This window comes from Chrysemys picta, chromosome 14 (genome assembly GCF_011386835.1).
Source record: "Chrysemys picta bellii isolate R12L10 chromosome 14, ASM1138683v2, whole genome shotgun sequence".
Classification (NCBI taxonomy): Eukaryota; Metazoa; Chordata; order Testudines; family Emydidae; genus Chrysemys; species Chrysemys picta.
Window position 1 is genome coordinate 11,659,766 of NC_088804.1, and position 27,631 is coordinate 11,687,396.

A 27,631-nucleotide genomic window follows, 5' to 3' on the forward strand; every position below is an offset into this window, starting at 1 on the left:
TATTTCGATTGTTTTCCTCTTAGCGTGTTTTTTACACACAGCCCAGCTTAGATGATTTTTAGAGATGTGGCTGGGGCAGGTAAGTAAATTGGCACTGAAAAGGCAAAGTTTTGATTCTTTTTGGGCCCTTATTTGATGGGACTAGGAAAAAGTCATTTTTCAAAATTATCTATTTTTTTTACCTCTTGGAAACTTAGTGGCCTTAGCGGTTGTTGAGCTTCTGTCTTTTGTGTTAGATGTAATGGTTGATCACTGTAGTCTTTGAAAGTCCCCTGGCACTTCTTGCAAAAATTGGGGTGTTAGCTAGTGTTCTGGATAAATCTCAGTATGAGTAATTATACATGCTGCCCATTTAGATTTCTCCCTGCAACTACCATCAGACACACAGGCTCAATTCCATCCCTGGTGTATGTAACATCACCATGATGTGATGTATTTATTTGTTTATAGGATAATGAGTTCCACCAGTATTTATGTAATGGTCTTCCCTCCTCCTCTCCTCTCCAAAATAGGTCTCAGATCGCTATCTGAATTCTCTGAAGAATTTCTCCTTACACATAGTCTAAATGGTAGTTAATGGACTTCCTTTAGGAATGAATTTGGCCCCATAGTTTTCTTTTCCTGTCCTTGACCATAGTGCAACATTGCTATGCTCTGTTAAAAAGTCAGTGTTTCATCCAGTTAACTGTACTTCACTGGTATCTATGTATTTATCTGACCTCAACATCATTGCATCAGAGCAATAAAGAAGTGAAGTGAATTCTGTGCATAGACACTGAAATAGACACTGAAACGAATTAATGGCCCTTATATTATGGTTTCCCTGAGAGATCTTACTAAATTTTACTTTTCTTAATTTTCTCTCATTACCACTGACATTCTTTAGAGCAATCCTAAATAATTCTTCTCTTTCCTTATTCGATATATATAGACTGTAATATTTTGTGTGAGAGGTTGTAAAGCATTTTAGAATCCCTCAGGATGAATGGCACTATATAAAGGTAAGATATTAATCATTATTTTCATGAATTAGAATGCACAATAGTAGTGACAAACGAGCATCTGAGGGGTTGAGTCTGACCTAAGCTTGGATCTAGGAACTGGCCAGTGTGACCATGATTTAGTCATACCAAACACAGCACTAAAATTAAGCTTTAATAGTTTGGCTGGCACTGTGTCACATAAGCTGAAAACAATAAGCAAGATAGCATCAAACAAAGGACACCATGATTGTTTTGCTACCCTCTGTGCATAGCATGTAGAATCATAGGGGCCGACTCCGTGGGTGCTCCGGGGCTGGAGCACCCACAGGGAAAAATTGGTGGGTGCTGTGCACCCACAGGCAGCTCCCCACCCCAGTTCACCTCTGCTCCACCTCCTCCCCTGAGCGTGCTGCGGCTCCGCTTCTCCCCCCCTCCCTCCCAGTGCATCCCGCCGCGAAACAGCTGATTCAGGCAGCAAGCGCTGGGAGGAAGAGGGGAGGAGGGGGAACACGGTGCGCTCGTGGAAGAGGCAGGGCCGGGGCAGGGATTTGGGGAAGGGGTCCCATAGGGGTGGGGAGGGGGCAGGGGCAGGAGTGGGCGGGGTGGGGTAGAGGTGGGGCAGGGGGCAAGTGCCCACCGGCGCCTAGAAAAGTTGGCACCTATGTGTAGAATCATAGAAATTTAGGTCTGGAAGGGACTTCGATAGGTCATGTAGTCCAGTCCCTGCACTGAGGTAGAACTATCTAGACCCAAGGTGGGCAAACTATGGCCCGCGGGCCACATCCGACCCTTGGGACCGTCCTGCCCAGCTCTTGAGCTCCCGGCTGGGGAGGCTAGCCCCCAGCCCTCCCCTGCTGTTCCCCCTCCCCCCACAGCCTCAGCTCACCATGCCGCCAGTGCTCTGGGCGGCGGGGCAGCGCGGCTGTCAGTCCTGCTGCTCTGAGCAGTATGGTAAGGGGCGGTTAGGGGTGGGGGGTCCCGGGAGGGGGCAGTCAGGGGACAAGGGGCAGGGGAGGTTGGATGGGCCGGGAGTTCTGAGGGGGGAAGTCAGGGGGTGAGAAGTGGGAGGGGGCGGATAGGGGGCGGGGGCCAGGCTGTTTGGGGAAGCACAGGCCTTCCCTACCCGGCCTTCCATACAGTTTCAGAACCCCGATGTGGCCCTCAGCCCAAAAAGTTTGCCCACCCCGATCTAGACCATCCTTGACAGGTGTTTGTCTAATCATTGGAGGTTTGTAAAAAACCTCAACCTCCTTAGGTAATTTGTTCCAGTGCTTAACTACCCTTACAGTTAGCAAGTTTATTCTAGTGTCTAACCTAAATCTCCCTGGCGCAATTTAAGCACATTACTTCTTGTCTTGTTCTCAGTGGATAAGAAGAACAATGTATCATTCTCCTCTTTATAACAGCCTTTTATGTACTTGAAGATTGTTATCATGTCTCCTCTCAGTCTTCTCTTCTCCACACTAAACAAATCCAGTTTTTTCAATCTTTCCTCATAGGTCTTGTTTTCTAGACTTTTAATCATTTTTTGTTGCTCTCCACTAGACTTTCTCCAATTTGTCCAGCTCTTTCCCAAAGTGTGGTGCCCAGAATTGGACTCAGCACTCCAGCTGAGGTCTTGTCAGTGCTGAGTAGACTGGAAAAATTACTTCTTGTGTTTTGCTTACAACACTGCTATTAATAATCCCAGAATGATGTTCACTTTTTTTTTGCAACAGTATTACATTGTTTACTCATATTTAATTTGTGATCCACTATACTCTTTTTTGCAGTACTCCTTCCTAGGCAGTCATTTTGTTTGTGCAATTGATTATTCCCTCCTAAGCGTAGTACTTTGCATTTGTGCTTATTGATTTTCATCCTATTTATTTCAGACCATTTCTCCATGGAAAACTAAATAGGTGCATCAGAGTACACCACATGTGAGTGTCAGGGAGTCATATGCTTTTTCACTATTTCTGCCAAAGTGAGCACTTCAAAAAAAAATCTCCAAAGGCATTTTTAAAGAGAGGTTTTTTAATTATAAAGGGTTTCTTTTTTTTCACGTGTGATTACAAATGTAACACAGAGTCTATGACAATGACTAATGGTCTATAAATACCTAAGACAGTTATCATACTGTTGATGTCATGCTTACAGAAATGTAGGCCATGGACAGGTAGTGAAGACATTGTTAAACAGAGATCAGCGTGGAGGGGTGAAGGGAAGAGGTACTCATAATAACTTGCCCCCTCTCTATTCAGTCTCCCCAATCCCTGATGGTTGTTGCCCATACCCTTGCTGCCACTGTCTCCTCTCCAGGCACCTGTGCCATTTCTCACTCTCTGAGGGGCACGTAGGCACAGACTGGATACTAATGCTGCTTCTAGTAACACTCATTTCTGTTCAGATAGCCATGCAGCTTTGAGGAAATCATGTGATGGGCTGCTCCCTGCCTCCTATCCTTGGCATTCTTCCTTTCAAACCACAGAGCTGAAGCCACATAATGCTGGTGGGGGGAGGGATAGCTCAGTGGTTTGAGCATTGGCCTGCTAAACCCAGGGTTGTGAGGGAGCTGGGGAAAAATCAGTACTTGGTCCTGCTAGTGAAGGCAGGGGGTTGGACTCGATGACCTTTCGGGGGTCTATGAGATAGGTATATCAGTTCTATGAGATAGGAATATCTGTATATATATATATATATTTTATATTTTATTTATTTTGGTGAAGAGAAGCTTGTCAGGCTCCACAGGAAGGGGAATGGAGCATGTTCAGTGGTTTTGCTTCCTCTCTGCTTCCTCTCTGCATTTAGGGCAGGGACAGGCAAAGTTTTTGGCCCAAGGGCCACATCTGGGAATAGAAATTGTATGGCGGGCTAACAAAATTGGGATTGTGGTGTGGGAGGGAGTGAGGGCTCTGGTTGAGAGTGCAGGCTCCGGGGTGGGGTCAGAAATGAGGAGTTCAGGGTGCGGGAGGGGGATCAGGGCTGGGGCAGGGGTTGGGTGTGGGAAGGGGTGCAGGCTCCGGCTGGGGGTGTGGGCTTTAGGATGGGGCTGGGGATGAGGGGTTTGGGGTGCAGGAGGGTGCTGTGGGCTGGGATCGAGGGGTTCAGAGGGTGGGATGGGGATCAGGGCTGGGGTGGGGGGTTAGGGCACAGGGAGAGGCTCAGGTGTGCAGGCTCCAGGCAGCCCTTACCTCAAGCGGCTCCTGGAAGCAGCAGCATGTCCCTTCTCCGGCTTCTATGCGGAGGTGTGGCCAGGTGGCTCTGCACGCTGCCCTGTCTGCGGGCATCGCCCCTACAGCTCCCATTGGCTGCGGTTCCCAGCCAATGGGAGCTGTGGGGATGGCGCTTGGGGCAGGGGCTGCATGCAGAGCGGAGCCGCCTGGCTGCCCCTATGTGTCGGAGCTGGAGTGGGGGGCATGCCGCTGCTTCCGGGAGCCGCATGAAGTGGCCCCCGACCCTGCTCCCTGGCTGGAGCTCACTCCCCCATGGGAGCTCAAGGGCCGGATTAAAACAGCTGGAGGGCTGGATCCAGCCCGCAGGTCATAGTTTGCCCACCCCTGATTTAGGGGCTGATCCAAAGCCAAATGAAGATAACAGAGAAACTCCCATAAACTTCAGTAGGCTTTGGATCAGACCCTTTAGAGGGTACCATTCACAAAACTCCACTTACACTATACTCTGTAAATAAAGCTGGACACTCAAAAATATTATTGTTTTCTCCTTAAAGTTCCCATTCTGCTAGTTGCTGAGCACCCTCCAGTTCCATTAACTTTGGTGAGAATGGATGCAGCCCAGCACCTAGCAGGATCAGGCCTTTACTACATATCCACTTTCTCTGTGCACACTACTGTAACCAAAAAGGGAATGATTTTCCTTGTCTTTATTTAGAGATGGGCCTAAGCCACAAAATTCAGATTCAAACTTTACCAAAGCTGAGCGGGTTTTGTATCTGGGTTTTGGTGCACCCCACTGTAAAGATAAGGGTGGTTTGCAAAGTCTGGATCCAGATTTGAACATCCCTGTGTTTTGGGGGGTATTTGGATCCAGGGTGGTGTTTCTGATGCGTCTCAGTTTTATTGTTTTCTCTTCGTACGGGTGGTGATGGCCATCACAGGGTCCACTCAACCTCTCTAATCTTGTCTATAACCTCTTGCCTATTTCAGCAATTAACTGGCCAGCCCATGAAGAGAACCTAGATGACTGCAGTCACTAAGGAGTTACAGTTTGCACACACAACGAGGGGAAATTTTGGATGCGTGTAGGCAGCCAATAAAAGAGGAGATAAACAATGCAGCTGACTCATACCCAGCAAGGCTTAGACTGTGACTGCATCACTGTTCCAGGCAGATCGCAGCTCTTTGTTGCAGTCGCACTAGCTCACTCCTGTAGTCTCTATGCCCACACGTCTGGAGGTAAGTCTCAATATTCTTTGTATGTTTGTTTTCACTTATTTTATTTGTACACTGAAACATTAAATCAGCCCCCAGCCACACTTCCCTCATATGGATGGAAACACTTTCACTGTGAATTAAGCATAAAGGTAGTTTTTAAAGGATTAGCTCTTATAATGCAGGATTTTCCAGTGTGTTTCAATGAGACATTTAAAGCCTCTCACAACTTTCTGTAGTCCTCCTCATTCAAACTGCCAGCCTTGACAAGCTGTGGTTAGAAACCACATGGTAGTGTGGGCAGTAAAATGATATTGGATTTTAAAAGGAGTAAAATCTCTATACCCAGAAGAGCAGAACTGTTGGTAGTGCAGCACTGAGAGCTTTTTTCCCAATGAAGGATCCTTTTGCATCCCATTTAGGGACGGATTCTGCCACTCTTACTGACATTAAATAGTACCTTAATCTGTGATTAGTCCCACTGACTAGTTCTGAAATAAGGTAATTCTCAATGTATGTAAAGGTAGCAAAACTGGAGTTTCTGATTTTAAGGTCAGATCCTCACTTGATGTAAATCGGCAATTTACAGATGAGTTGAGAATCTTGCCCAAACCTCTAGATGTATGGGGGGAAATCCTGCTTCCAGCTGTAGTTCATTTGTATAAAAACAAGAAGTGGTGAAAACATGTCATTCTGGTTTTCAAAACCTCTTTGGTCAGGGTTAGATTTTGCAAAACCAAAATATGGGGGTGATTCAGATCTGCTTCTTTTTTTATTTGTGCCACCAAAGTTTCAATAATTGATTCCAGTTTTACCTAGTTCTCTTTTTAAAATAAAAATAAGCAAAACCAGGAGCGATTTGGAGCCAAGGGTCATTATTAGACTCTTTTTTTTAACCCGAACATTTAGAGATTTGAGTAAACGGTTCTGGTTTTACACATTTTTAGAGATGAAAAATGATTTTTGTTTTGCAAACCTTTTGATTGTTTATTTTTCTCCACAGAAACCAAAACTAAATTTAGGTTCCACTTTAACCAATCCCCATAATATCTGAGGAATAAATGGTTCTTTTTTTTTTTTTTTTTTTTTTTGCCTGTCTCTGATTTGGAAGAGCTTTGTGTAATTTTGCACGTAAAATGACTGGGCTGGCTCTGTTGGTCTCATGCCATATTGGATGTGTCCTTTACAAAGTACACTGCTTGAAGCAGATGTATATGAAAAAATAGATTATGTTCTTAACCTCTTCATTTTGGGCATCAGAGAAATCTCATGTGTCTATAATCTTTCCTTCCACGTAGTTGTTGCCATCCAGCTCAATAATTTGTTCATAGCAGCATGGAGAGGATCAGTCACAACCCTGCCTGCCTCTGAACTGAGCCAACAAAGTCATTCTGAGAGGCCATCATATAGCTACTGAATGAGTGCCTTGTTTTAATAGTTTCTGCAGGAACCACAGCTAGTGCCTTCAGATTCAGTCTAGAATGTTGTTGTTTAAAATAAAAAGCAAAGGGTCTAACCCATCTTGTTGCATCAAACTTACATTAGACTGGGGAATTTTATTAGTCAACCAATGGACATTTTAGTCTGATTATTATATGAATTTGGGTTGCACTTGGAGGCATTAACTGAGTTTGGGACCCCATTGTGCTTTAGGTCAGGGATTCTCAACCTTTTTCTTTCTCAGTCCCTCCCCACCCCATGCTATAAAAATTCCACGGCCCATCTGCACCACAAAAATTGCTTTTTCTGCATATAAAAGCCAGGGCCAGCATTAGGGGGTAGCAAGTAGGGCAATTGCTTGCGGCCCTGTGAAGCTAAGTTGCTCAGGCTTCGGCTTCAACCCTGGGCCCTAGCAAGTCTAATGCTGGCCCTGCTTGGCGGACCCCATGAAACCTGCTCGCGGCCCCTGAGTGGGCCCCAGACCTCTGGGTTGAGAATCACTAATCTAGGTGATATCAATATACAGTGTAACAGCCAGACCCTGCTTGGAAGACCTTGCAATTTAATTAGGCAAAATAGACAAAGGATAAAATAAAGGTGTGTGGTTATCCCCATTTTATAGATGCTCGGCTGAGTCACTGAGAGTCTGTGATTTGCTCAAGATTACACAAGCTTTCTATGGCAGAGCTGGGAACTAGAATCAGACCTCCTGCATCCTAGTTTAATGCCTTAAGCACAAGACCACACTTTAGCTGAACCCTCAACTTAAAAAGAGAGTTCTCAACTTACACCCCTTACTCACTACTTAAATCTGCAGTTTAGAGCAGCATTCATTCCGGCATGGCTTTCTTAGGGGAAATCTGCTGAGTCTGAGGGGAGCACTCCATTTTGAGCTCTTATGATCCTCTGATCTCCAACCATGCAGTATTCTCATAAATGGGCTTCTGAAGACCCCTTTTCTTCCCTCTCTGTTTTCCTTGTCTCAGCTCTGTCTGTTCTTGTTGCTTTCTTTCAGCACTAAGTACAGGGAGTTTTATGCTCACTATATTTTTAAAACATGCTCACCTGTTATTAATAACACCTGACTCATACATTAACACAAAGTGGCTGTGTGGGAGGTTGTTATCTCTAGTCAATGTGTATTAAGGCACATATGCACGTGGCCCTAGAGATCTAGTATATATAACCAATGGGCCAAATTCTCTGCTGCTGTAAATGGGCATAGCTCCACTGGCTTCAGTAGAGTTTTGCCAATATACCACATCAGGGAATTTGGCCTTTTGTTTTGCTGTTCTGTTGACATACAGTATCCTAGTAAATAATGGCACATCTGTAAAGGGCATGGCTCTGGAGGTAGATTGGAATGGATTACTGCAGTGTTTCCCAAACTTGGGACGCCGCTTGTTTAGGGAAAGCCCCTGGCGGGCCGGGCCAGTTTGTTTACCTGCCATGTCCGCAGCGCCGGCTGATCATGGCTCCCACTGGCCGCGATTCGCCGCTCCGGGTGAATAGGAGCTGCGGGAAGCGGCGGCCAGTACGTCCCTCGGCCCGCGCCGCTTCCAGCAGCTCCCATTGGCCCGGAGCAGCAAATCGCGGCCAGTGGGAGCAGCGGTCGGCTGGACCTGCAGATGCGGCAGGTAAACAAACCGGCCCAGCCTGCCAGGGGCTTTCCCTAAACAAGTGGCGTCCCAAGTTTGGGAAACACTGGATTACTGCATTATTACAGTTTTTCATGGGAATTATCTTTCTGTCCAGCATGGAACTGTAAGAATTTTAATCTGTTGTTTCCCCAAATTATAACACTATCCTTGGAAGTCAAGCATTGTATTATATTAATGTAAATAGTGCCCCCATATTTCCAGGTGATTATAATGAGAACTGGCCATAATATTGAGCACTTAGCACCTCATATTTACAAATGGTAAGTAAACCTCAGGATGTCCCTGTGTGGTAGGTAAATTTTTTCCCTATCTTTAAAGGACAATCTGACCCAGAGTATGGTAATACGAAGCCTTTTGAATTAAGGTGAAGAGTAGTTTGGGGAAAAAAGCGTGGTGTAACTTCAGTGTACCTTGGCAATGATAACAAAAACAAATCTAAGGATGTCTGTTTTTCTTCAGTTCTCTCCCCCACTAAACGCCAGAAAATGGCTAATCTGATGCCCGTAATAGCCCAGGAAGAGCTGGATAACTTTATCTTCACCGGGACAAGTTCTGGCTTCGCCCTCAAAGCCTTTCATGCTCCTCAGAACATTAACGTATCACTGAAACTGCTGACCAGCCAGAATACAACAGAGAGGTGGGTGTCATATTTAATTTACTATATAAACAGCTCAGGAGGACAGTAGTGCAAAGAGGGTACCAACATGGACTGTAGCATTTCTGACCCCAGTTCACCTTTCCACTTCAGTGACTCCCACCTGATTAACAGAGACAAAGTGGAAGAAATACATTGAATTGCACTAGGTGAGAAATTTGACATACGTAATGACAATGGGGCTTGATCCTGAAGTCATTATTAATAGTGTTGTGATTGCATCAAAGGACTTCAACCCATGTTCAGTGCACCGTTGTACTATGCACTATACAAACAAACACAAAGAGCTCACAATCTAAGTTTTAGACAAAACATGATAGGTGAATAAATGTACACATACGAGAAGAAAGGGAGAATGGACAATTGCAGTAGAGATAGGACTGAGTGCATATATTAGTCATAACCACAAACTTTGACACAAATGGATGTCAGCCTAACACTCACATAACTCCAATTTATTTCATTGGAGTCACAGGCTTATAGGGATTATGAAGTCAGGCCCATACTATTTTTTTAATGGTGTGGGACCAAATCACTCTAGTGAATGCACTCATTAGGCTCTCAGTTTCTTGAAAGGGTATCCAAGAGCAGAACATGGTCTTTTTAGTATCTGAGAAGTTTAGATCCTTAGCTGGTTTTTTTAGGCGGCATGCTTAAACTGAAAAATTCAGATTTCAAATATTTTAAAGTAGGATATGGAGAGGTCGTTTTTCCCAAAACAAAGACAGGAACAATTTATCTAATCCAACTCAGATTTCAAACACCCCCTAAAATTCTTGGGGTGCTTGCATCCAAGGTTCCCATGTTTGGTCTTTGGTTGTGCTTGAGTCTAAATTCTTTCATTTATGGCATCCAAATTTGAATCTTGAAACAAGAACTAGTCTGTCTTTAGTGAGGGCCTCTATAGGGCTCAGGGCCCTGATCCAAATCCCACTGACGTCAAGGGAAAGACTTCCATGGAGGTGGGATCAGGCCAAAAATAAATTAAGTTTGAGAGTTCTGCTTTTTATTTTTTAAATTCAATAGAAGTGCAATAACTTACTAATCTAAAATAAGAATATATTTATTTGGTAGTTTTTGTAAAAGGCTTGCCCTCTTTCCCCTGTTTGCTCCCCACTTTTTGTTTAAATAAAAAAAAAAGTTACATCAGACAACAAAAGCTAATAATTTATTTTCTCCTTTCTGGATTTAAAGTGTTGTTCTACTTATAAAAGTGATTATGGGAAAATGAACCTTCTTACTCATATCTGCTCTTTAAATGTCAAGTCTCTGTTTGTTCCCTCACCTCCCCCGCACTATTACCACTGTAGAGTGAACCCAGCAATGAGAATAAGATGGATTCTATCCTGCCCATCATTTGAACTGCTAACCTAGTTCCAATGTAGAAATCCATAGTGTTAGTAATGATGTTAAGAGGTAGAAATAAGCACAATTTGTATATAAATTTTGGAGCCACAATTTATTTATAAACACGGGTATTAACATACTGAATATCCATTATGTTTGCAATGAAAAGGCTGTTTTCCTTCCTTAAAAAAGAATCCAACTTGGACTGCCTGGCCTGACTTTTCTAAACAATGCATGTTCAATTGTATATGTGAAAAGTGCCTGCACAGCTGCACATCTAACTTGAGTGTGTTGTTACTGCCACTGCCCATGCACTATCCATGCACAAATATATTTGATCTGGAAATCAGTGACCCCCAAATATGGAACTCACAATGTAATTTTTAGTCACTTCTCCCTATAACTGCATTTTTATATACTTCCCTGAATTGTCTATCACATGCACACCAGAGAGGATTCCAACAAAAAGCAAAAATACAGGAAGCAACTTTTACTACAATAGGACTGTGCTGCCCTGTCTTACATTTCCACCATGCATTTCACAGTATTGTGCTCCAGCAGAAGGGCAGTTACCAGCAGCCTCTCGGGCACTGGCAAGCAGAGGGTGGGAAATTTGATCCACACCAGCTTAAAATAGTTTTTAGAGAATTTTTCTGAAATAGTCTCCCTCCTATGTTAGGAGTTGCTGGGGGGAGTGGGAACAGGAGCTGGTTTGGAAGACAGATGCTAGTTTGAGGAGTTGTCGGATATCTCCCAATCTCTTACACCAGTACATGGGACAGATCAGGGAATGGGCATCAGTTCAGGGATCAAAGAATCTCCTGCACGCTGCTGAGGCTGATCAGGGACCAGGAGCCATTGCATACAGCTAGGAAGCAAATACTATAGGGTCCAGGGTGCTAGCATTACCAACAGTGTCATCAGGCCAAATCCTGATGTCTTTACTCAGTTTTTACTTAGGCATACTCCCACTGAAGTCAATGAGACTGTCACTGAGTTCAACGGAAGTTTGCTGAAGCATGAGGAATCTAAGTTAAGATCTTAAGATTTATCAAAGAGGACCTACTGCAATAAATATATCCTACAGCCTAAAAACGTACATAGAATAGAATAGCAAATCTGTGATTTACATGGTGTAATGTTTGGGACTGAATTAAGTTCCCAAACTTTGGAACAGTTGGGATCAGAAGCCAAACTATGCAGCTGGACCCTCTTCCTAACTATACAGATTTGTTTTTCAGCAGGAAACACTAACTGGGTTAGTCTTTAAAATAATGACAGGGGTTGAAATCCTGGTCCCATTGAATTTTACCATTGATTTCTATGGGCTGAAGATTTCATGCATAGAATCAGCAATTCAGAACGTATTGCAGATGGGATCATATTTTTAAAGTTAAATGCAACTTAGGGAGGAATGATCCTGTAGCACAGGGGTGGCCAACCTGAGCCTGAGAAGGAGCCAGAATTTACCAATGTACATTGCCAAAGAGCCACAGTAATATGTCAGCTCCACCCCCTCCCCAGCGCTCCCAGCACCTCCCACCCACTGGCAGCCCCACTGATCAGCGCCTCTCCCTCCCTCCCTGCATGTCCTGATCAGCTGTTTTGTGGCATGCAGGAGGCTCTGTGGGGGGGAGAGCAAGGGTATGGCAGGCTCAGAGGAGGGTGTGGGAAGGGGTGGAGTGGGGGGCAGGGCCTGTGGCAGAGCCAGGGGTTGAGCAGTGAGCACCCCCCTGCACATTGGAAAGTTGGCGCCTTTAGCTCCAACCCCAGAGACGGTGCTTATACAAAGAGCCGCATATTAACTTCTGAAGAGTCGCACGTGGCTCCGAGTCCGGACCCAGAAGTTGGCCACCCCGGCTGTAGCAGAACCAGTTCATTTATCTTCCTTGAAACTGAACATTCTGATCAGATCCACAGATCAGTGCTACCATTGTACAACTGAACAAAGAAGTTATTGTCCAAAGTTCTCAAATAGTCTTAATCTTCTACTGATTAGCAAAATCTGGTTTCCTTATACTTCTTAAAATACATCCCACTGAATTTAAGACTAAATCCAATCTGAGTAGAAGCAGATTCAGCTCCACTAAGTCCCTACAGTTACACCTACCACTTACACTAGGTCTGAATTTGGCCTCATGGCTTTAGCTTTACTCTCTGATGTGGTTTGATCCCAGCCATACAGGCAAGACAGGCTCTGACTGAAGCTGGTAAAATTTGCAGTGTAGAAGGGACCTCACTGATGGCATGAGGAAAACATACTTTTAGGGGAATGGCAGGAAAAAAAATCAGTTCAGAGCGGTCGTTTCTTCAGTTAGTTTAACTATCCCAAACATTCTTCCTGCCCTTGCATTTTAGATCCTGATAAATATATTTTGATACTAATGGAACTAGCTTCTTTCTTGTACATTTTACAGTTTTAATGTGAAAGATGTTTTGTAGTCAAGAAAACATGGTTGGTATTAAACACCAGCTAAGGGGAGTGGTGGGAAAACTCTACCAAATCATCCTTCTTTCCAATATCACACAATATGACTGTTACTCAGCATGTCCGTCTGAAATGCTGCCTCTTTAACCCCTGTTCTCTGCTTGCAGTGAGTTGAAGGTGCTACTCCAAGATGTAGCAAACACACGACGCATTCAGTCTGAACAGCTCCTGCCATCTCTTGGGATCTACCAATCTCAGGGACTTCTGGGGGTCGTGACTGAATGGATGTGCAATGGATCCCTCCACTCACTCATCCACGAGGTAAGGAAGAGGTAGGGATCTTTTAGAGGGGCTCCTTTATGGGTGTTAAAACTGTTTAGAAGCAAGGGCAATAATAAAATGAGCAAACTGTACCTCAGTTATGGATATTAATTTTGCAATAGAGTTGCTAATACCTTTCACCTGTAGATCTCAATAGATAGTGTGAATAATGACTGCTTTATAATTCTAAAAGATATATACATATCTATATATATCGTGGAATATTACACTGAAATAAATGTTGATTTTTTAGCACCACCTGTACCCAGAATTGCCTTTTCCCCTACTCATGCGGATCCTGTCAGATGTGGCTGAAGGATTATATCATCTCCATAGACTAGATCCTCCTCTCCTCCACTACAGCCTGAAACCCTCCAATGTCCTTTTGGATACACAATATAGAGCTAAGGTGAGGCCCTTTTACATTTAGCTTTTTGTCTTCATTATTTTCTTGACATGAAACCAGAACAACTTCTAATATGCTTGATTATAGGATTATTTATCAGACATCTGTCCTAACATAAAATACCAGATCAATATTTGATACCAATAATGCCATATTGTTGCTACAATTCACCATTCACCCTTCTCTACAGATAACAGATTATGGTCTAACCTCCTGGAGGAAGCAGCAAAGATCAGTTCTGCAGAACTGCAATAAAAGCTGCTGGGATTTGGTATACCACTCTCCTGAAATACTTGAAGGAGGTGTACCCTCACAAGAAGGAGATATTTACAGGTTAGTACAGGTTTTTAAGGGAAAGTTATAGCTAAAGGAGACCTACTTCTGGAGAGCAATTCACATAGTATTGAATTAAATGTTTCTTTCAAGAAAATATTGTAAAATTATACTACAGTGAAACCTACAGGTCACAGTGTTCCATTCAAATAACAGCTGTTACACATATCCTATCTGCATAACATTCCAGACTAGGAATATTGCAGCATTTAGTTAAACTTGAAATTTCTAATGTTTGACGGAAATTATTTCAATACAATTTGTTATATTAAAAATTAAGACTTATGGCCATACCTTTAGGTTAAGCAATTGCCAAACTTCAGCTTCAAAATATTAATTTACAGTAAAAAAGTAGAATACTGCTGCGGATGACATGCTATGAAGTAGATTCTCATCTTGATGCTTATATTAGATTTACTTGAATAAATTAAAAGGAGTTCTATGCACACAAGGAGAGAGTGACAAATCCTTGTAGGTGAAGGACTAGTTTTTAGCAAAACTTATGTTTTTTTTAAACATACCCTTTTCAGATCAGAGACCAAACTTTCAACTGTAGTTACCAAACTGATTCTGTGTTTTCAACTATCTGCACAAAACTTAATCTGCCTACAAAAATAGGCATGCCTTAGACATCAGGTAGTCAAACAGCCAGAGTTAAGTTTCCAATTTCTTTCAGTTTGAATAATATAAAGTTTTATAAATATCTGAAGATTCTTTTCATAAACGCTAGCACTGGGGCCTAAATGTCCAATGTAGGTGCCAAAACTGTAGACAATTATTTGCACACACAAGTGCAATCCACTTAGAAACCTAATATCAACAAGTCAGGTAGTTAGATTTTTAAATGGCTGCTGTTGGTGGTGTAGACAGTTGTGCCACTATTTAATATTTAGGCACAATTATTGGATGCTTGGTTGAAATCTAGTTAAAAATAAGAATATGATTTTTATCTTGATGATGTCCCTTTAAGATCCTGTGGAATCTCTTCTGAAAGAACTCGCTATTCCTAATCAGGCATTAACTTTTAATTGAAGTGACTTACATAAAGAATGCATGTTATTTACTCCGCCATCTTGTCTGCCACACATCCAAAGGGCACATACATGATACTCTGGATGAATGACAATCCAAAAATAGCAACTATGTGACTCTATGGACGTATATCTTCATGGCTGGCACCACAGAGTCTATGACAACCTTTATACCTAATACAGGTCTGTCTCATCTTATGCTGGGGTTAAGTTCTGCAGTCAGCGCGTAAAGCGAAAACCGTGTACAGTCAAAATTACATTGAGTGGAATGGCGGGCGAAATCGCCCGCACTACAGGAACAGTATTTAAATTGTTATTTTTCTCTTTTTTGTTTTGTTTTTGCCGACCGCATAAAGCTGAATTTGCACATGTTAAATGCGCGTAAGATGCGACAGACCTGTATTACGTATGGCCAATTTTCTAGTGTTAGAGCTTTTATTTTTGTTATGAGGCCAACAACTTCAGCGCCTTTTCTGTTGTCATCAATATACATATTATATATGTATTTAATAACACCTATGAATGATGTGATTGTTCCTCTGTTGTCCATGAAGAATACATGAGGCTCAAACAGGAAAGGAGTGAAAGGCTTACTTTCAGATGGCATAATTCCCATTCTCAGGTGTCACACCTTTTTAATTATAGATGTTTGGAAGTGACTGGTATTGCATGAGACCTGTGCATGTCCAGCAGTGGTGTGACATGGAATATATGTTTTGTTTTGCGTATATATCCAAGTGTTTTTACACCAATATTGATGTTGATTTAAGTACATTTAAATGCTATAGTGACATCTCCTAGAAGTTACAAATGGAAAAAAAGATCTAGGGCCTGATGCAAATTTCACTGATGTAAAGAAAGATTCATTGGGCTTTGGATCAAGCTTTTAGTGAGTCAGCTAGTTCATTCCTTTGTCAGTATACTCAACACTACCAAACACTTTATAATTACTGCAACAACAACAAAAGAGGAAGTGAAAGGCTTTGAAACCCACAAATGGAAATTAGGTGAGGTGTTTTAGAAAATAATCTACAGAATTTAAGAGCAAGACTTTCCCCTGAAACAGAATTCTAGCTGGTCTTTGTTATATCCCTTGAGTATTGTATAAGGACAGCTCAATTGGAAACTGAAATATAATAGTATGCAAAAATGGAAATCCTACTAATAAGGAAGGGCTTAGTGCAAGGGTGGGCAAACCTTTTGGCCCGAGGGTTAATTGTATGCAGGGCCATGAATGTAAGACTGGGGCAAGGGGTTGGGGTGCGGGGGGAAGTGCGGGGCGTGGGAGGGGGTGCGGTGTGCAGGAAGGGGCTCAGGACCAGGGGTTGGGGTGCAGGAGGGGTGCTGCAGGGAGCTCAGGGCAGGGGGTTGGGGTGCAGGAGGGGGCTCAGGGCAGGGGGTTGAGGTGCATGCTGCCTTTTCCTGTGGGTACCACCCCCGAAGCTCCCATTGGCCGCGGTTCCCCATTCCTGGCCAATGGGAGCTGCACGGGGCGGAGCCTGCAGGCGAGGGCAGCACAGGGAGCCCTCTTCCAGCCACCTCCTCTAGGGGCCATAGGGATGTGGTGCTGGCTGCTTCCAGGAGCGGCACAGGGCCAGGGCAGGCAGGAAGCCTGCCTTAGCCCTGCTGCACCACGGGGCTGGCAAGCCTGTGGGCCCGGATCTGGCCCGCAGGCCGTAGTTTGCCCTCCCTGACTTAGTGTAACATGGAAAATACCCTTCCCTTGAACTAATTAACTCAATTTTTCAGTAAGTAATCAACACCAACACAGATTCCAAATTAACAAGCACAATTTCGTTATTGTTTGCCTCTAGCTTTGGAATGCTATGTTGGGAAAGCTTAAGCAGACAGAAACCTTTTGAAGGTACGTATATCTCTCTTTCTTGATGGTTAATTATCTTTTTCTGAATTTATCCTCCTCTAAGCAACATTGATACCAACAGACCTGTCTTTTCAAACCTCGCTTTATCTCAAATCCCTATTACAGTGCTGGAAGGATTAATTTTTGATCAGTAAGTGTCAGTAAATATTGATTTCAATGTACACACAAACTAACAAAAATATTTCCAATGATAGTTGAAATTTACAGATAGGCAAAATAAGAAAAATGCTGCTTGATAACTTATTAGAGTTTGATTTAAGGATATTTACTTTGTATATTTTGACATGTGATATTGGCAATTTGTGTTTGAATGGTTATAAAACTTTAGCTTTTTGAACCTCAACATCTACTGTCATTAAATAATTGTCTGACACTCCCATAATTTTCTGCAACTGTAAAAATTCGATACAATTGGGGAAAAATTAAAAATAAACAGTATTATCTGTCAAAATTATAAAAAAACAAATTCTGCCAACTGTGTATCCCAATAATGCCCAGTTCCATAGCTCTGCATCTCCTGTAGGGAATACAGTACTAGCCCCAAATGAAGATTCTTATTGTAAAAGCAACAGATACCTTCTCAGGGGTAGCTTTAATGGCATAGTTTTTACTATGTACTACCTAAGTCTGTTCACTGTAGCACCCTATTAAATTGTTATTTTGACCTTTCTGCTTATCTTTAATGCATAGCAACAGGTCTTTGGCTTGTGACACTCAGCATACTAACATCACAATCCCGCATACTGACATTAGGCAGCATTTTAGGGTATGTCTACACTGGAGCTGGAGAGTGTAATATCCAGATTGAGTGACACACCCGCGCTAGCCCTGATCCAACTAACACACTAAAAATTAAGTGTAGCCATGGCAGCATAAATGGTGGGAAGGGCTACATGCTCAAGTACAATCCCAGACAATCAGAGCTAGTGCAGGTAGGCCTACTCAAGCTAGAAATTATATCAGTGTAGACATGCCCTTAGTGGCAAGTAACTTGTCTAGTGAGTAGAACTGAGTCTTTATACATGTTTAAAAATCAATGAGAGTTTCAGGTCTCAAATAGGAACTTTTAGTTCTTGCTAGACTTATATTACTATAAAATATGCTACTTTCTGCATATTTTATACCACAAAATGAAAATGAGGAATTTTACAGAGTTGTAGATCTTTAAAGCACTGTATAATATACTGAAAATTATCCCCATTTTACCAATAAGGAAACTGAGGCAGTGGTAAATGATTTGTTTAACATGACACCCAGAGCTGAGAACTAGACTTTGGAGTGCTGATTCCTGTCCTGTTCTCATTCCTTTAAAGCATGGTGCCTTTTAACTTATAGTAAACATACTTTAAAAAAGGATCAGTTTCTTCTAGTCTCTCTTGAGTTCTATGAAAGTGACAGTGCTGTATCATGTTCCTGAATATGATCCTTCTTACTCTCCTTCTCTTACAGCTGATTGCTCTAACAATGAGATTTCAGTTTGAGCAATCATATGTGAAGAAGGTTGTGCCTCTGTACTTGATTATCAAACTACATTACAGTTAGTACTCTCCTCTATCTGGAAAATGGCAAGGGCTCCAGGTCTATCTACCTATGGGACTTTCTTTTTCACTACATGGTCCAAGGAAAGGAAACTACCTGCTTGCCTATGGTGCACTAAACACTACAGAACCCAAGAATCAGGGGTTTTGAAAGCAGCAAGATGTGGAACTTTTCCTGGCAATTGTTTAATGACTATTTCTATTAAATATGACTCTACAACAAGTCACATTACATTTGTATAGCACCTGTCATCCAAAAGGGCCCCAAAGATCTTTACAATTTAACACACACATTTATTTATGAGAATCACTTCACTCACTATCTCTCGAGTGGAACATCTAACTATTCAACGCACACTAACATTGCACAGCCCTTTTGGACAAAAAATGAAGGATCGCGTATCCAACTAAAATTGCAGAGGGAATGAAAGTAGGCAGGATGCAGTTACCCCAGCGAGAATCTGGCCATTACATCAGGGCTAGCAAACATCCTTATTCTTACAAAGAGTGCCATGGGAACTTAAATGACATGATTTTACATCTCTTCAAATTTCCCTAGTGATTTATCAAGACATGCAGGGCTCCTGCAAAATTAATCAACAAATACCCCATACACCTCATTTTCCATATGTAATGTTCCACAAGTTCAGCCTTTCATTTTCTACTATGAATGAAGATGAGAATTACATACTTGTATATTTCAACCACCAGCCTGCTCCCAAGTACAGAATATGCAGGCGTATGCCATAGGGAGAAGTGAGGGGGGCAGCATGCTGTAATTTTGCAATCACATTTGTGAATTGTGTGTGTGTGTGTGTACACATGATGTCAGAATAAGCCAGTGTCTGCTGATCACAAGTCACCTAGCAGATTACTCTGTTTTTATCTACCTAACAGCTTTCATTCTGACAGACTTTACAGGCTGGGATTAAAAATGCTATATACAATATACTCATGCAAGGCGGTGCTTTCATATTTTTTCACTGCCATTTTGTAGCTGCCCAGAAGAATTAGATTCTTTTGTGCATAAAGGGAATAATTTGTTTAAAAATTTGCACGCAGAATTGTATACAGAACTGTATGGTTAGGCTGCACACACAGTAACTATAACTGCAAATAGGGTATTTGTGCATGCAGGTTACCAGTTATGCCTGCATATCCAGTTGTGACTTATTGCTTAAACAACCCTTCTAACCAGAAATAAATGGACTGCTGCCAGTAGGTATAAATGAGTATTGTCACAGTTGGTCAGCTTTACTTAAGAGTGTGTTGTTGGGTTTTTATTTTTCGTTTTTAAAGAGTAGACTTAGTTTTAAAACACAGAAAATAACCTGCACTAAACATCATCTTAAAATAGTTCTGAGGGTTTTAACTTTTAAATAACATGTTCTCATTCTCTTGCAGGCAAAAAAAACCTGCTGGAAGTTGTGACAGGAGTCTGTAGTGGCCTGCGGCCTGGGACTGAAGCAGAGTATATACAGAGCAATTTGCCTCAGAGAAACAGGCTGTTACAGCTCATCATACTGTGCTGGCACCAAGACCCAGATTACAGGCCCCAAACTGCAGGTAACATTCAGTATTTGCTCCCCCTTGTTGCCATCACAAACAGTCTGAGTGTCCTAAGTAATGCAGTGTTGTTGTAGATCTGAAGCTCTGTGTGAGCTCGAAAGCTTGTCTCCCTCACCAACAGAAGTTGGTCCAATCAAAGATATCGCCTCACCCACCTTGTCTCTTTAATGTCCTAGATCATTGTACAGTAATGATGGCACAATAGAATGTTGTAACCCCAGTGTGAGATGAAACAGTTGGGGCACTGTCACCAGCATACTGTAGTGTTTTGGTTTGGGTTTTTTTTTTTAAAATAAGGATGCCGTGCCCTCCTCTAAGGTGGCTTAGTCAGTTCAAGATTTTTAGTTTAAATATAGTGTAGTAAATTTAGCATAGATAAAGGCTAGGAAATTACTGGAGATTGCCAGCTAAATTCAGTATTTGAAGAATGGCTGATTTACCTTTAACAGTCCCATCTCAAAGTAATCACCATTCCCACTGGAGCAAATCCCACTGTTGGTTAAGTCAGAGTAGCTATATTATACCATCTAAGGATCTAATCCTCTGTTTCTAAAAAGACAGCCCTGAAACATGAATGATAAACTATGGCCAAGATTTTTCAGACCTGTACACGGAAGTGTCCAACTAGCCATCCGCACATGCTTTTACTGTGATTGCTTTGTGCAGTCATGAATAAATTAGGTACAAATTTGCAGGTTTTTGTGTGCACATTTCTGAAAATCTGATCCTAATTTGTTTATATTAGATCAAAAAATAAAACTATATAAGGCAAAGTTACTTAGAGGTGATTTAAAAGATTTTAATATGATTGCAACAGAATAATAAAATCAGTGGAAGCACATTGGTGCATAGATATTTGCTTATTTGGATATGTATACATCCTGTATTTAAAATGCATTTTTCTTCCCACAGAATGTGTGGAACTCTTAAGGAGAATTTTGAGTGCTTTTAGCAAGGAGAAGATTTCCAGTGCAATCTACAGTTTGATTGATGCAAAGGTTAGTGCAAAATTCAGATTTGGTCCCATACAATTGCATTGCCTGCTTTTCGTGATTACCATCTTTGAAATCAAACAGGAATTTGTCTCTTTGTTATTGCTTCAAAAGGGCTATAAGTTAAAATTTCAAGATCAGTCCCTAAAAGCGGATAGAGCTAAAATACGTCAATCCAAGATTTAAACTCAGCCTCAAAAGTTTAATCCAGGATTCACAAGTGAGACTCTCCATACTGTATTACTGATAAGTATGCATGAGTCACAGACAGTTGGAGGGCCCCCTCACACTGTTCTTTCAGCAGTAGCAAATAGAAGGATGGTTCTAGGTTAACCAGATGTGTTAGTGCACTAGCCTGTCATCTCTGAAGTCCCCAAGTCAGTTTCTGTCTGAGGTTACTTGTAAAATGCAGCTTCATCCTAGTATCCATTCCCAAGATCAATCAGACCACAACATAGCTGTGAGTGAATATTAGTCTCAGTTACATCAGGTCCAGGTCTGGGACCGCAGAGCAATGTCTGATGTCAGGATTGAGATCAGTTGTCAGTACAGCCTGGAGGGAAGGTAGCACAGGATACTTATGCAGCTGGGATTTCTCATGTTACTAAACTCACAGTCTGTGAAGTGAAAAATGCGAAAAGTCTCCTGGTTTTATCTCACTTGTGCTGGATTCTGGCTTGATGAGAATAGTCTTGCATCCCAGATTTTGGGAGATTTTTTTAATATCTCTTCCGAACTCAAAGTTGTAGAGGCTGCAATTTGAGAAATGGGAGGTGTGATTTGCGGAAGACCAGATGTAGAAGTACCCCATAAAAGGAGAAGGAGCTCCCAAGCATTGGTCTTTGTGGTGGCATGACATTTATGACGTGATTTTGTAATGCACCGAAAAAGCCTGTTTTCCCCAACGCCCACAGTGATGAGTATGAAATAAATACCTGTAGAGAAAGGCAAAACAACCCAATATTGTTTCAGTACGTAATAGAACTGTACTCTGGTTGATTTTACTCCTAGCTGCAGATCATGTGGTGTATGTGCCTGATATTTTGGCAGAACCTCCATGAATATTCAGTGTATGATTTTTTTTAGTTTCATTTGAACTGAATGTTGTGTATATTTTACTAAGTTAGTGGGGTTTTTTTGTTTGTTTGTTTCAGGAGAGAGCAGTAAATGCCTGCAAAGGCTCAGTTCCACACATGCTTCAGACACATGTGCACAATCTAGAGGTGAGCAAATATATGGACTTGGGGAGGAAAATTTTTCAAGGGTATCTTAGTCCCATTATCAAAAGTGACTTAGGCACTTAGACTCCCTTAGGGAGTCTGCCTACTAAGGGAGATCTTTTCTATCAAGAAGCTAGAAGTAATTTCTTATCCATTTTCATCCCTGTCAGGTCATCTGTGCACAGAAAAACAGCAACCGGCTTATCGACAAGAGTGTCCATCTAACAGCACAGAGATTGTCAACTGTTCTTGACAGCCCTGCAGGAAGAGAGAAGGCTAATCAGATGGTACTTGCAGATATCACAGCGCCAAACACAACACAAAAAAAAGGTATGTAGGACTGATCATCTCAAGATGTTTTTACCTCCAAGTACTATAAAAATATTAAACAATTACATATTGTCTCAGTATCCATAAAAACATGCCAAATGTCTCCCTCTTCGGAGTGCAACTGTGATATAACTCTGGATATAACCAGAGCAACAGATTTCTCTGCAGTAGCAAGAGTCTGCCCTGAGAATCGCAGCGCTGCAAGATTTTTGCAACCATTCCTCCACAGGGAGAACTCACAACTAGCCAGTGTATTCCCATACGTGAGTGGACATTCAGTGGGTTCGGTGGTGTAAACCAGACAGCCATAGAATTTGCTGATTTAGTGTACACCCTCCTGAACACCCTCCACCAGTCAGACACCTGTGGCACTCTGACTACAACTTAAAGCTGCCCTTCTCTGGCATTCCAAGAACTGCCTGCTCTTCCCCAGAGAGCAAATCCATCCTGGGTCTAGTGGACCCTGCTGGAACAGAGAGGTGCAATTTCTTTTGCCTTTGCCACCATGAGTGAATCTAGCCCTCTACCAAGGCCCTCAATCACCCCAGTACTTTTCTCTACTTTCTAATACCTGCTGTCAAATGTCTCCACATTAGAAAGTAATTGCTTTGGAAGAGTCCCATCTCTTCAGAAGTCCACGAATGATTCATATTAGCCACTCCTACCTACCATATCCTTCCATTTTTTCACTGTCGGCTTGTCTTGGCAAATGTTTGACAAAGTATTTAAATCCATGTGCATTTCGTGTATATAAGCGGATTGGAGGTGGGTTTTGTTTTGATGGTTTTGTTTACAAGATCTGAGCCACAGAAAATCTATTATCGATCTTTGGTAACCTCTGAATACATGGGACTTATGATACAGGTTTTTTAATACTTAGTACTGAAATAGATTAGTGGCTGTTCCTTTTGGGAAAAACAGGATTTTCCTCAACTTCATCCACAAATTTACAGTAGTCCACAACTATAATCAACAAGTTAAAAGGACACTGACAACTTAGATGTAGCCCAAAGTTTACATTTTTAAAAAACTTTTATAAAATCTACAACCCAAAGAAGAGTTTCTAGAATTAAAACTCAGTTGAAACATTTGACCTAGACATTCAACTGCAATGTTATTAATTTATTTGTATCAAGGATGCTCCATCAAGGACCAGGGCTCCATTGTGCTAGACGCTGTACAAACATATAACAAAAAAAGTATTGTAGTTCTTTGGGGGCAGGAACAAAGTATGAGACAATATTCAAGATGAAATAAAAAAAAAATCCACTTTTAATTCAGTAACCCATGCACATTCTTTTTGCAATATATGATTTAAGTTTAGTGTCCCTTATACATTTCTAATTTTACAAATAAAAATTTACTATTTGGCCGTATACAACAGTCCCATTATGTGTAGTGTAACAGAGGTGGTATGCTGCATGAAAAGATGATGCTCCGCTCCTGGGAATTCATCATCCATACTCTTGCATAAAACAATTTTCTTAAAGTGTGAGAGATGGAGTATGTACATAATAAATGTAAAAACTTCATAAGAGGGAGGATCTAGCAGCAAGTATTCACAGGATGTAATATTTACAGACAAGTTAGTCCTCTAACCTCTGTTTAAATTAGAGATCCAGAACTATACATTGATAAATCTCTATTATGTTCAGCTGTAGTCCAATTTAAAAGTCTTATCTCACCCATCTTTATTTGTTCCCAGCTCATCCAGGTAGTAGAGAATCAGCTCTGCAGCATTCCTTTCCCACTCCTTGTACCTCTGATCCACATGCAAGCAGAGAAGATGGTGGTCAGTGTCAAAGGGACCCAAAGCTGTGGCAGCAGCAGCCACTACAGTTATCGCTGCCATCTGAGCACAGTCCCCATCATAGCCAATTTCAAAGCACACAGTGTGAACAAACATTAACAGGTGAGATTCCAAAGAAAAGTTTAGTCCAAGAACCAGAAGCTCCTGGCAATGTGGTATAGTAATATTTTATTTTGCCACACTTTAGCCAGTGTTTCAGATAAAAACTGTACTTTTGCCATATTCTTGTGTATTTACTGGTAATTAGTGTAATTCCTCTGAAGCTGGTACTTACCATTGTAAGAAACAGGACACTGGACTAGATGGACCATGGGTCTGTTCCAGGGTGGCAATTCCTGTGTTACTAAAAGCTCAGACTTTGGCCTTCAAAGCCAACTTTTGTTCAGAATAGGCACATTGTTCAGAAGTGGACTTTCACTGGAAAGGGGTCTAAAGAAAAACCTCACCAAATATAGCAAGTTTTATGGTGAAATAGGCCCACTGAGTTTATAACAAATGGGGAAAAAATCCATTGTATGTGGTTTAACCTTTCATTGTGACAACTTCGAATATCTCCAGCAAGGTAGTTCTTGGGGTTGCAAAAGGTTAGTTGGAAAAATACTTCCCTTCCACCTCATTTTTATATTTTCTTTGGGCAAGTAGACTAATACTCTCTAGACATAGCTAAACTTCTTTACATAACAGTTATACAGATGATAGATTACCAGGATCAGACCTGGGAATCCCCTCCCCTTAAGTCATCTCACTCACTAAATATTATTTTCTGTGGTCTGGGTCTATGATCAGTGCTAGTTTTGAATAGAGACTGCAAGTAAATGAACTCTTCATCAGCTCCTATTGCTCCACTGAACTTACATTTCCATTAGTCACTTCATTCTTGACATTAATGCTGCCACTAGCTAACAGTTTCATGAAAAAGTCTGACAGTTTGGTGTATCTAAATTTGTTCCTTTTATTCAAGGTCCTTGCTGCAAAGGCAACTGCTGCCAGATCCTAGCCTGTGGGCGACAGACTATCTTGAGCTGCATGACAGAAGGGCGCCTCAACCACATTCTTGATGTCCTTCGCTCCCAGCGAGTGTTGTCTAAAATGGACTATGAAATGATCACCTCTTTCCCCACCCTGACCAGCCGCGCTCGTGCTTTGTTGGACACTTGCCTCTGCCTTGGAGAGAGGGCAGCTCAGATTGTAGTGACTGTGCTCTCAACTAGCAAATGTAGCCCTCTGGCACGAGGCAGCCATATCACAGACAGCTCTGCTAAATTAAATAGACGACTGCAGTGACTTAAGTTATTTTTCATGGCATATTTCATGGACTGGTGCACTGGTAACTTGGCATGACATTAATTCATGTTCATTTCTCATTACCCACTGACTAAAAAGTCTGTTCCTTTTCCTACTGCTCAGTGACTTTAGTCCTCTAAGAGTTCAAGATACCCATTGCCTGCAGAAATAACAGAGCCTGGTAATATATATTCCAACTTGGACCTCCGAGATGGTAGGATTATGGGAGTATGCCAGAGTCTAGTTCAAGTCACATGTCACTTATTATTTCCTGGTTTCTTAATGGAGGTAAATTGATTGTGACTTATTGGTGGATGGTTGAGAGGAAGACTGATGCTAAGCTCTTCCAACTCTGAAAGGCACTTAAGGATGGGCTGCTGCCTGGGAAGGAAGAAAGAAGTTGCTTTTGCCAACAGCCAAGCAAGCTGTCACAGTGAAAGTGAAAAGCATTAAGGAATAAGTTTTCAGGATCGCTTCAAACGAGCCTCTGAAATTTACCATCTTGCAAACTGAATCATTTTTTAAATTTTTCTTGCACAAATGCTCATTTGTCCTTGTACAATGGTACACTACATTTAGCAGGTGCAAATTCAGAAACTCTTTTGAAATAAAATGGCCATAAACAAGTTAAAGTTACCTGGATACAGCATGTTAATGTTGTTCAGTTTATGAACGATACAGGTATACAATGTGAAGGTAAGCTGCGAGATAAGAGGTGCCAAACTGGCCACTTTGGAAGGACAGTTCCATTGAACTAGAAATAAAGATACGAACATCAAATATTATCTTAGTTAAAATGAAAATGAAGTGTGCAAGGTGCCTCCATTACAAAGCACAGTAGGATGCCTGCAATATTCACGGCACTGGATAAGCCCAAGAACATTATCATTACAAGATGTATAGATATTTCAGATGCCAAGCTACATTGTTTTGTTTCACTACATTGCAATTGTTCTTTTCATTTCCAAGATGTTCAATTAATCCTGTGGTTTGAAGTGTTGGAATCTTAAATGCAGGAGTGGAGTATTTTAAGGCATATTTATACAAGGGATTATTTATTCCACCTGATATAATTTAAAACCACTAGCTTTAGAAGTTTTAAAATCAACATTTTAGAAAATTCAGTCAAACTGTCTTAAGGCTGCTTTGTGACTATAAAAATGGCTAAAATTTAAAGCAGTGTCAAAGTGTGTTAGAAATGTCATTTTTTACTTTATTAAGGGGGGCAACTTTCTAGCTCCTAGAAGTTTAATGTTTCATGCTACATTTTAAATGAGAGACTTCTGTTTCTCCAACAGACCACAGAACAGCTTTTGGTACAACATAGGGCTCTTGTCACTGGTCAAAAAAGGAACGAGTCCCTCCACTGTATTCCTTCCTTCTGTGGAAGAAAGCACAATTGTCAAGACTTAAATATCAGGTATCAGGAATCATTCCATTCAACTGTTGTACTGGAGTTTTTAAACTTCTACATAACATTGATGGGGCAGTAGACAACCCTAGTTTATGATATATTTTGAAATGAGTGCCTGATTTTAATGCATAACTTAGTCTTTGTCCACCCATATCCTCAATCAGTCTCTGAAAGATTTCAGATATGCACAAAACTTTCACTTCTGTTTACTTCCATGCAGTTACAGAGAACCTCAGCAACCCATACTAACGTTTTTTCTGTAAGTTAAGTGAAAACCATTATACAAATATCTATTAATATAATAGATTTACTTCCTAAGTGGTCTTTTAAATGTTTAGCATCCTCAGAAATAAAGCAGACCGAGTGGATAGAAATAAATAGCCAGAAAATAATACAGATTCATCTTCAAAAAATGCAGTCTAATGCATCTGCTGAAAATCTGAACCCCAGAGATGCAATGTGGGACAAACTAGATAAGCAGTAATAGTGACCAAGAGACCTGTAAGTGGCGGTAGTGGACAGCTAATTGCACATGAATTTGTAGAGCCCTGCATGGATATAAAATTTGTACCCGCTTGCAATCCATAAAAAGGATCTGCGGATGTGGATTTCCATGG

General features: G+C 41.5%; 1 protein-coding gene across 2 annotated transcripts; it reads left to right on the top strand.

Moving 5' to 3' along the window:
* The first annotated feature begins 2,800 nt into the window (after positions 1-2,800).
* LOC135975671 (receptor-interacting serine/threonine-protein kinase 2-like) lies at positions 2,801-26,787 on the top strand. Of its 2 annotated transcripts, XM_065567590.1 has the most exons (13): positions 2,801-2,905; positions 5,129-5,377; positions 8,914-9,091; positions 13,052-13,205; positions 13,459-13,614; positions 13,802-13,944; positions 16,790-16,839; positions 19,800-19,961; positions 20,877-20,962; positions 22,111-22,179; positions 22,347-22,506; positions 24,212-24,418; positions 25,278-26,787. In XM_065567590.1, exons 2-13 carry the CDS (start codon positions 5,254-5,256, stop codon positions 25,598-25,600), a joined length of 1,812 nt encoding a protein of 603 aa, XP_065423662.1. In that variant the 5' UTR covers positions 2,801-2,905; positions 5,129-5,253; the 3' UTR covers positions 25,601-26,787. The 2 variants fall into 2 exon arrangements, with proteins under 2 accessions (XP_065423662.1, XP_065423663.1); XM_065567591.1 differs by lacking the exon at positions 22,111-22,179 and having other exon boundaries at positions 2,802-2,905.
* Positions 26,788-27,631: the final 844 nt, after the last annotated feature.

Coding starts and splice junctions, on each gene's coding strand:
- LOC135975671 (XM_065567590.1), top strand. CDS start 5,254: ATGCAGCTGACTCATACCCAGCAAGGCTTAGACTGTGACTGCATCACT. Junction 5,378..8,913: donor CTATGCCCACACGTCTGGAG/GTAAGTCTCAAT, acceptor GTTTTTCTTCAG/TTCTCTCCCCCACTAAACGC. Junction 13,206..13,458: donor TCCACTCACTCATCCACGAG/GTAAGGAAGAGG, acceptor TTGATTTTTTAG/CACCACCTGTACCCAGAATT.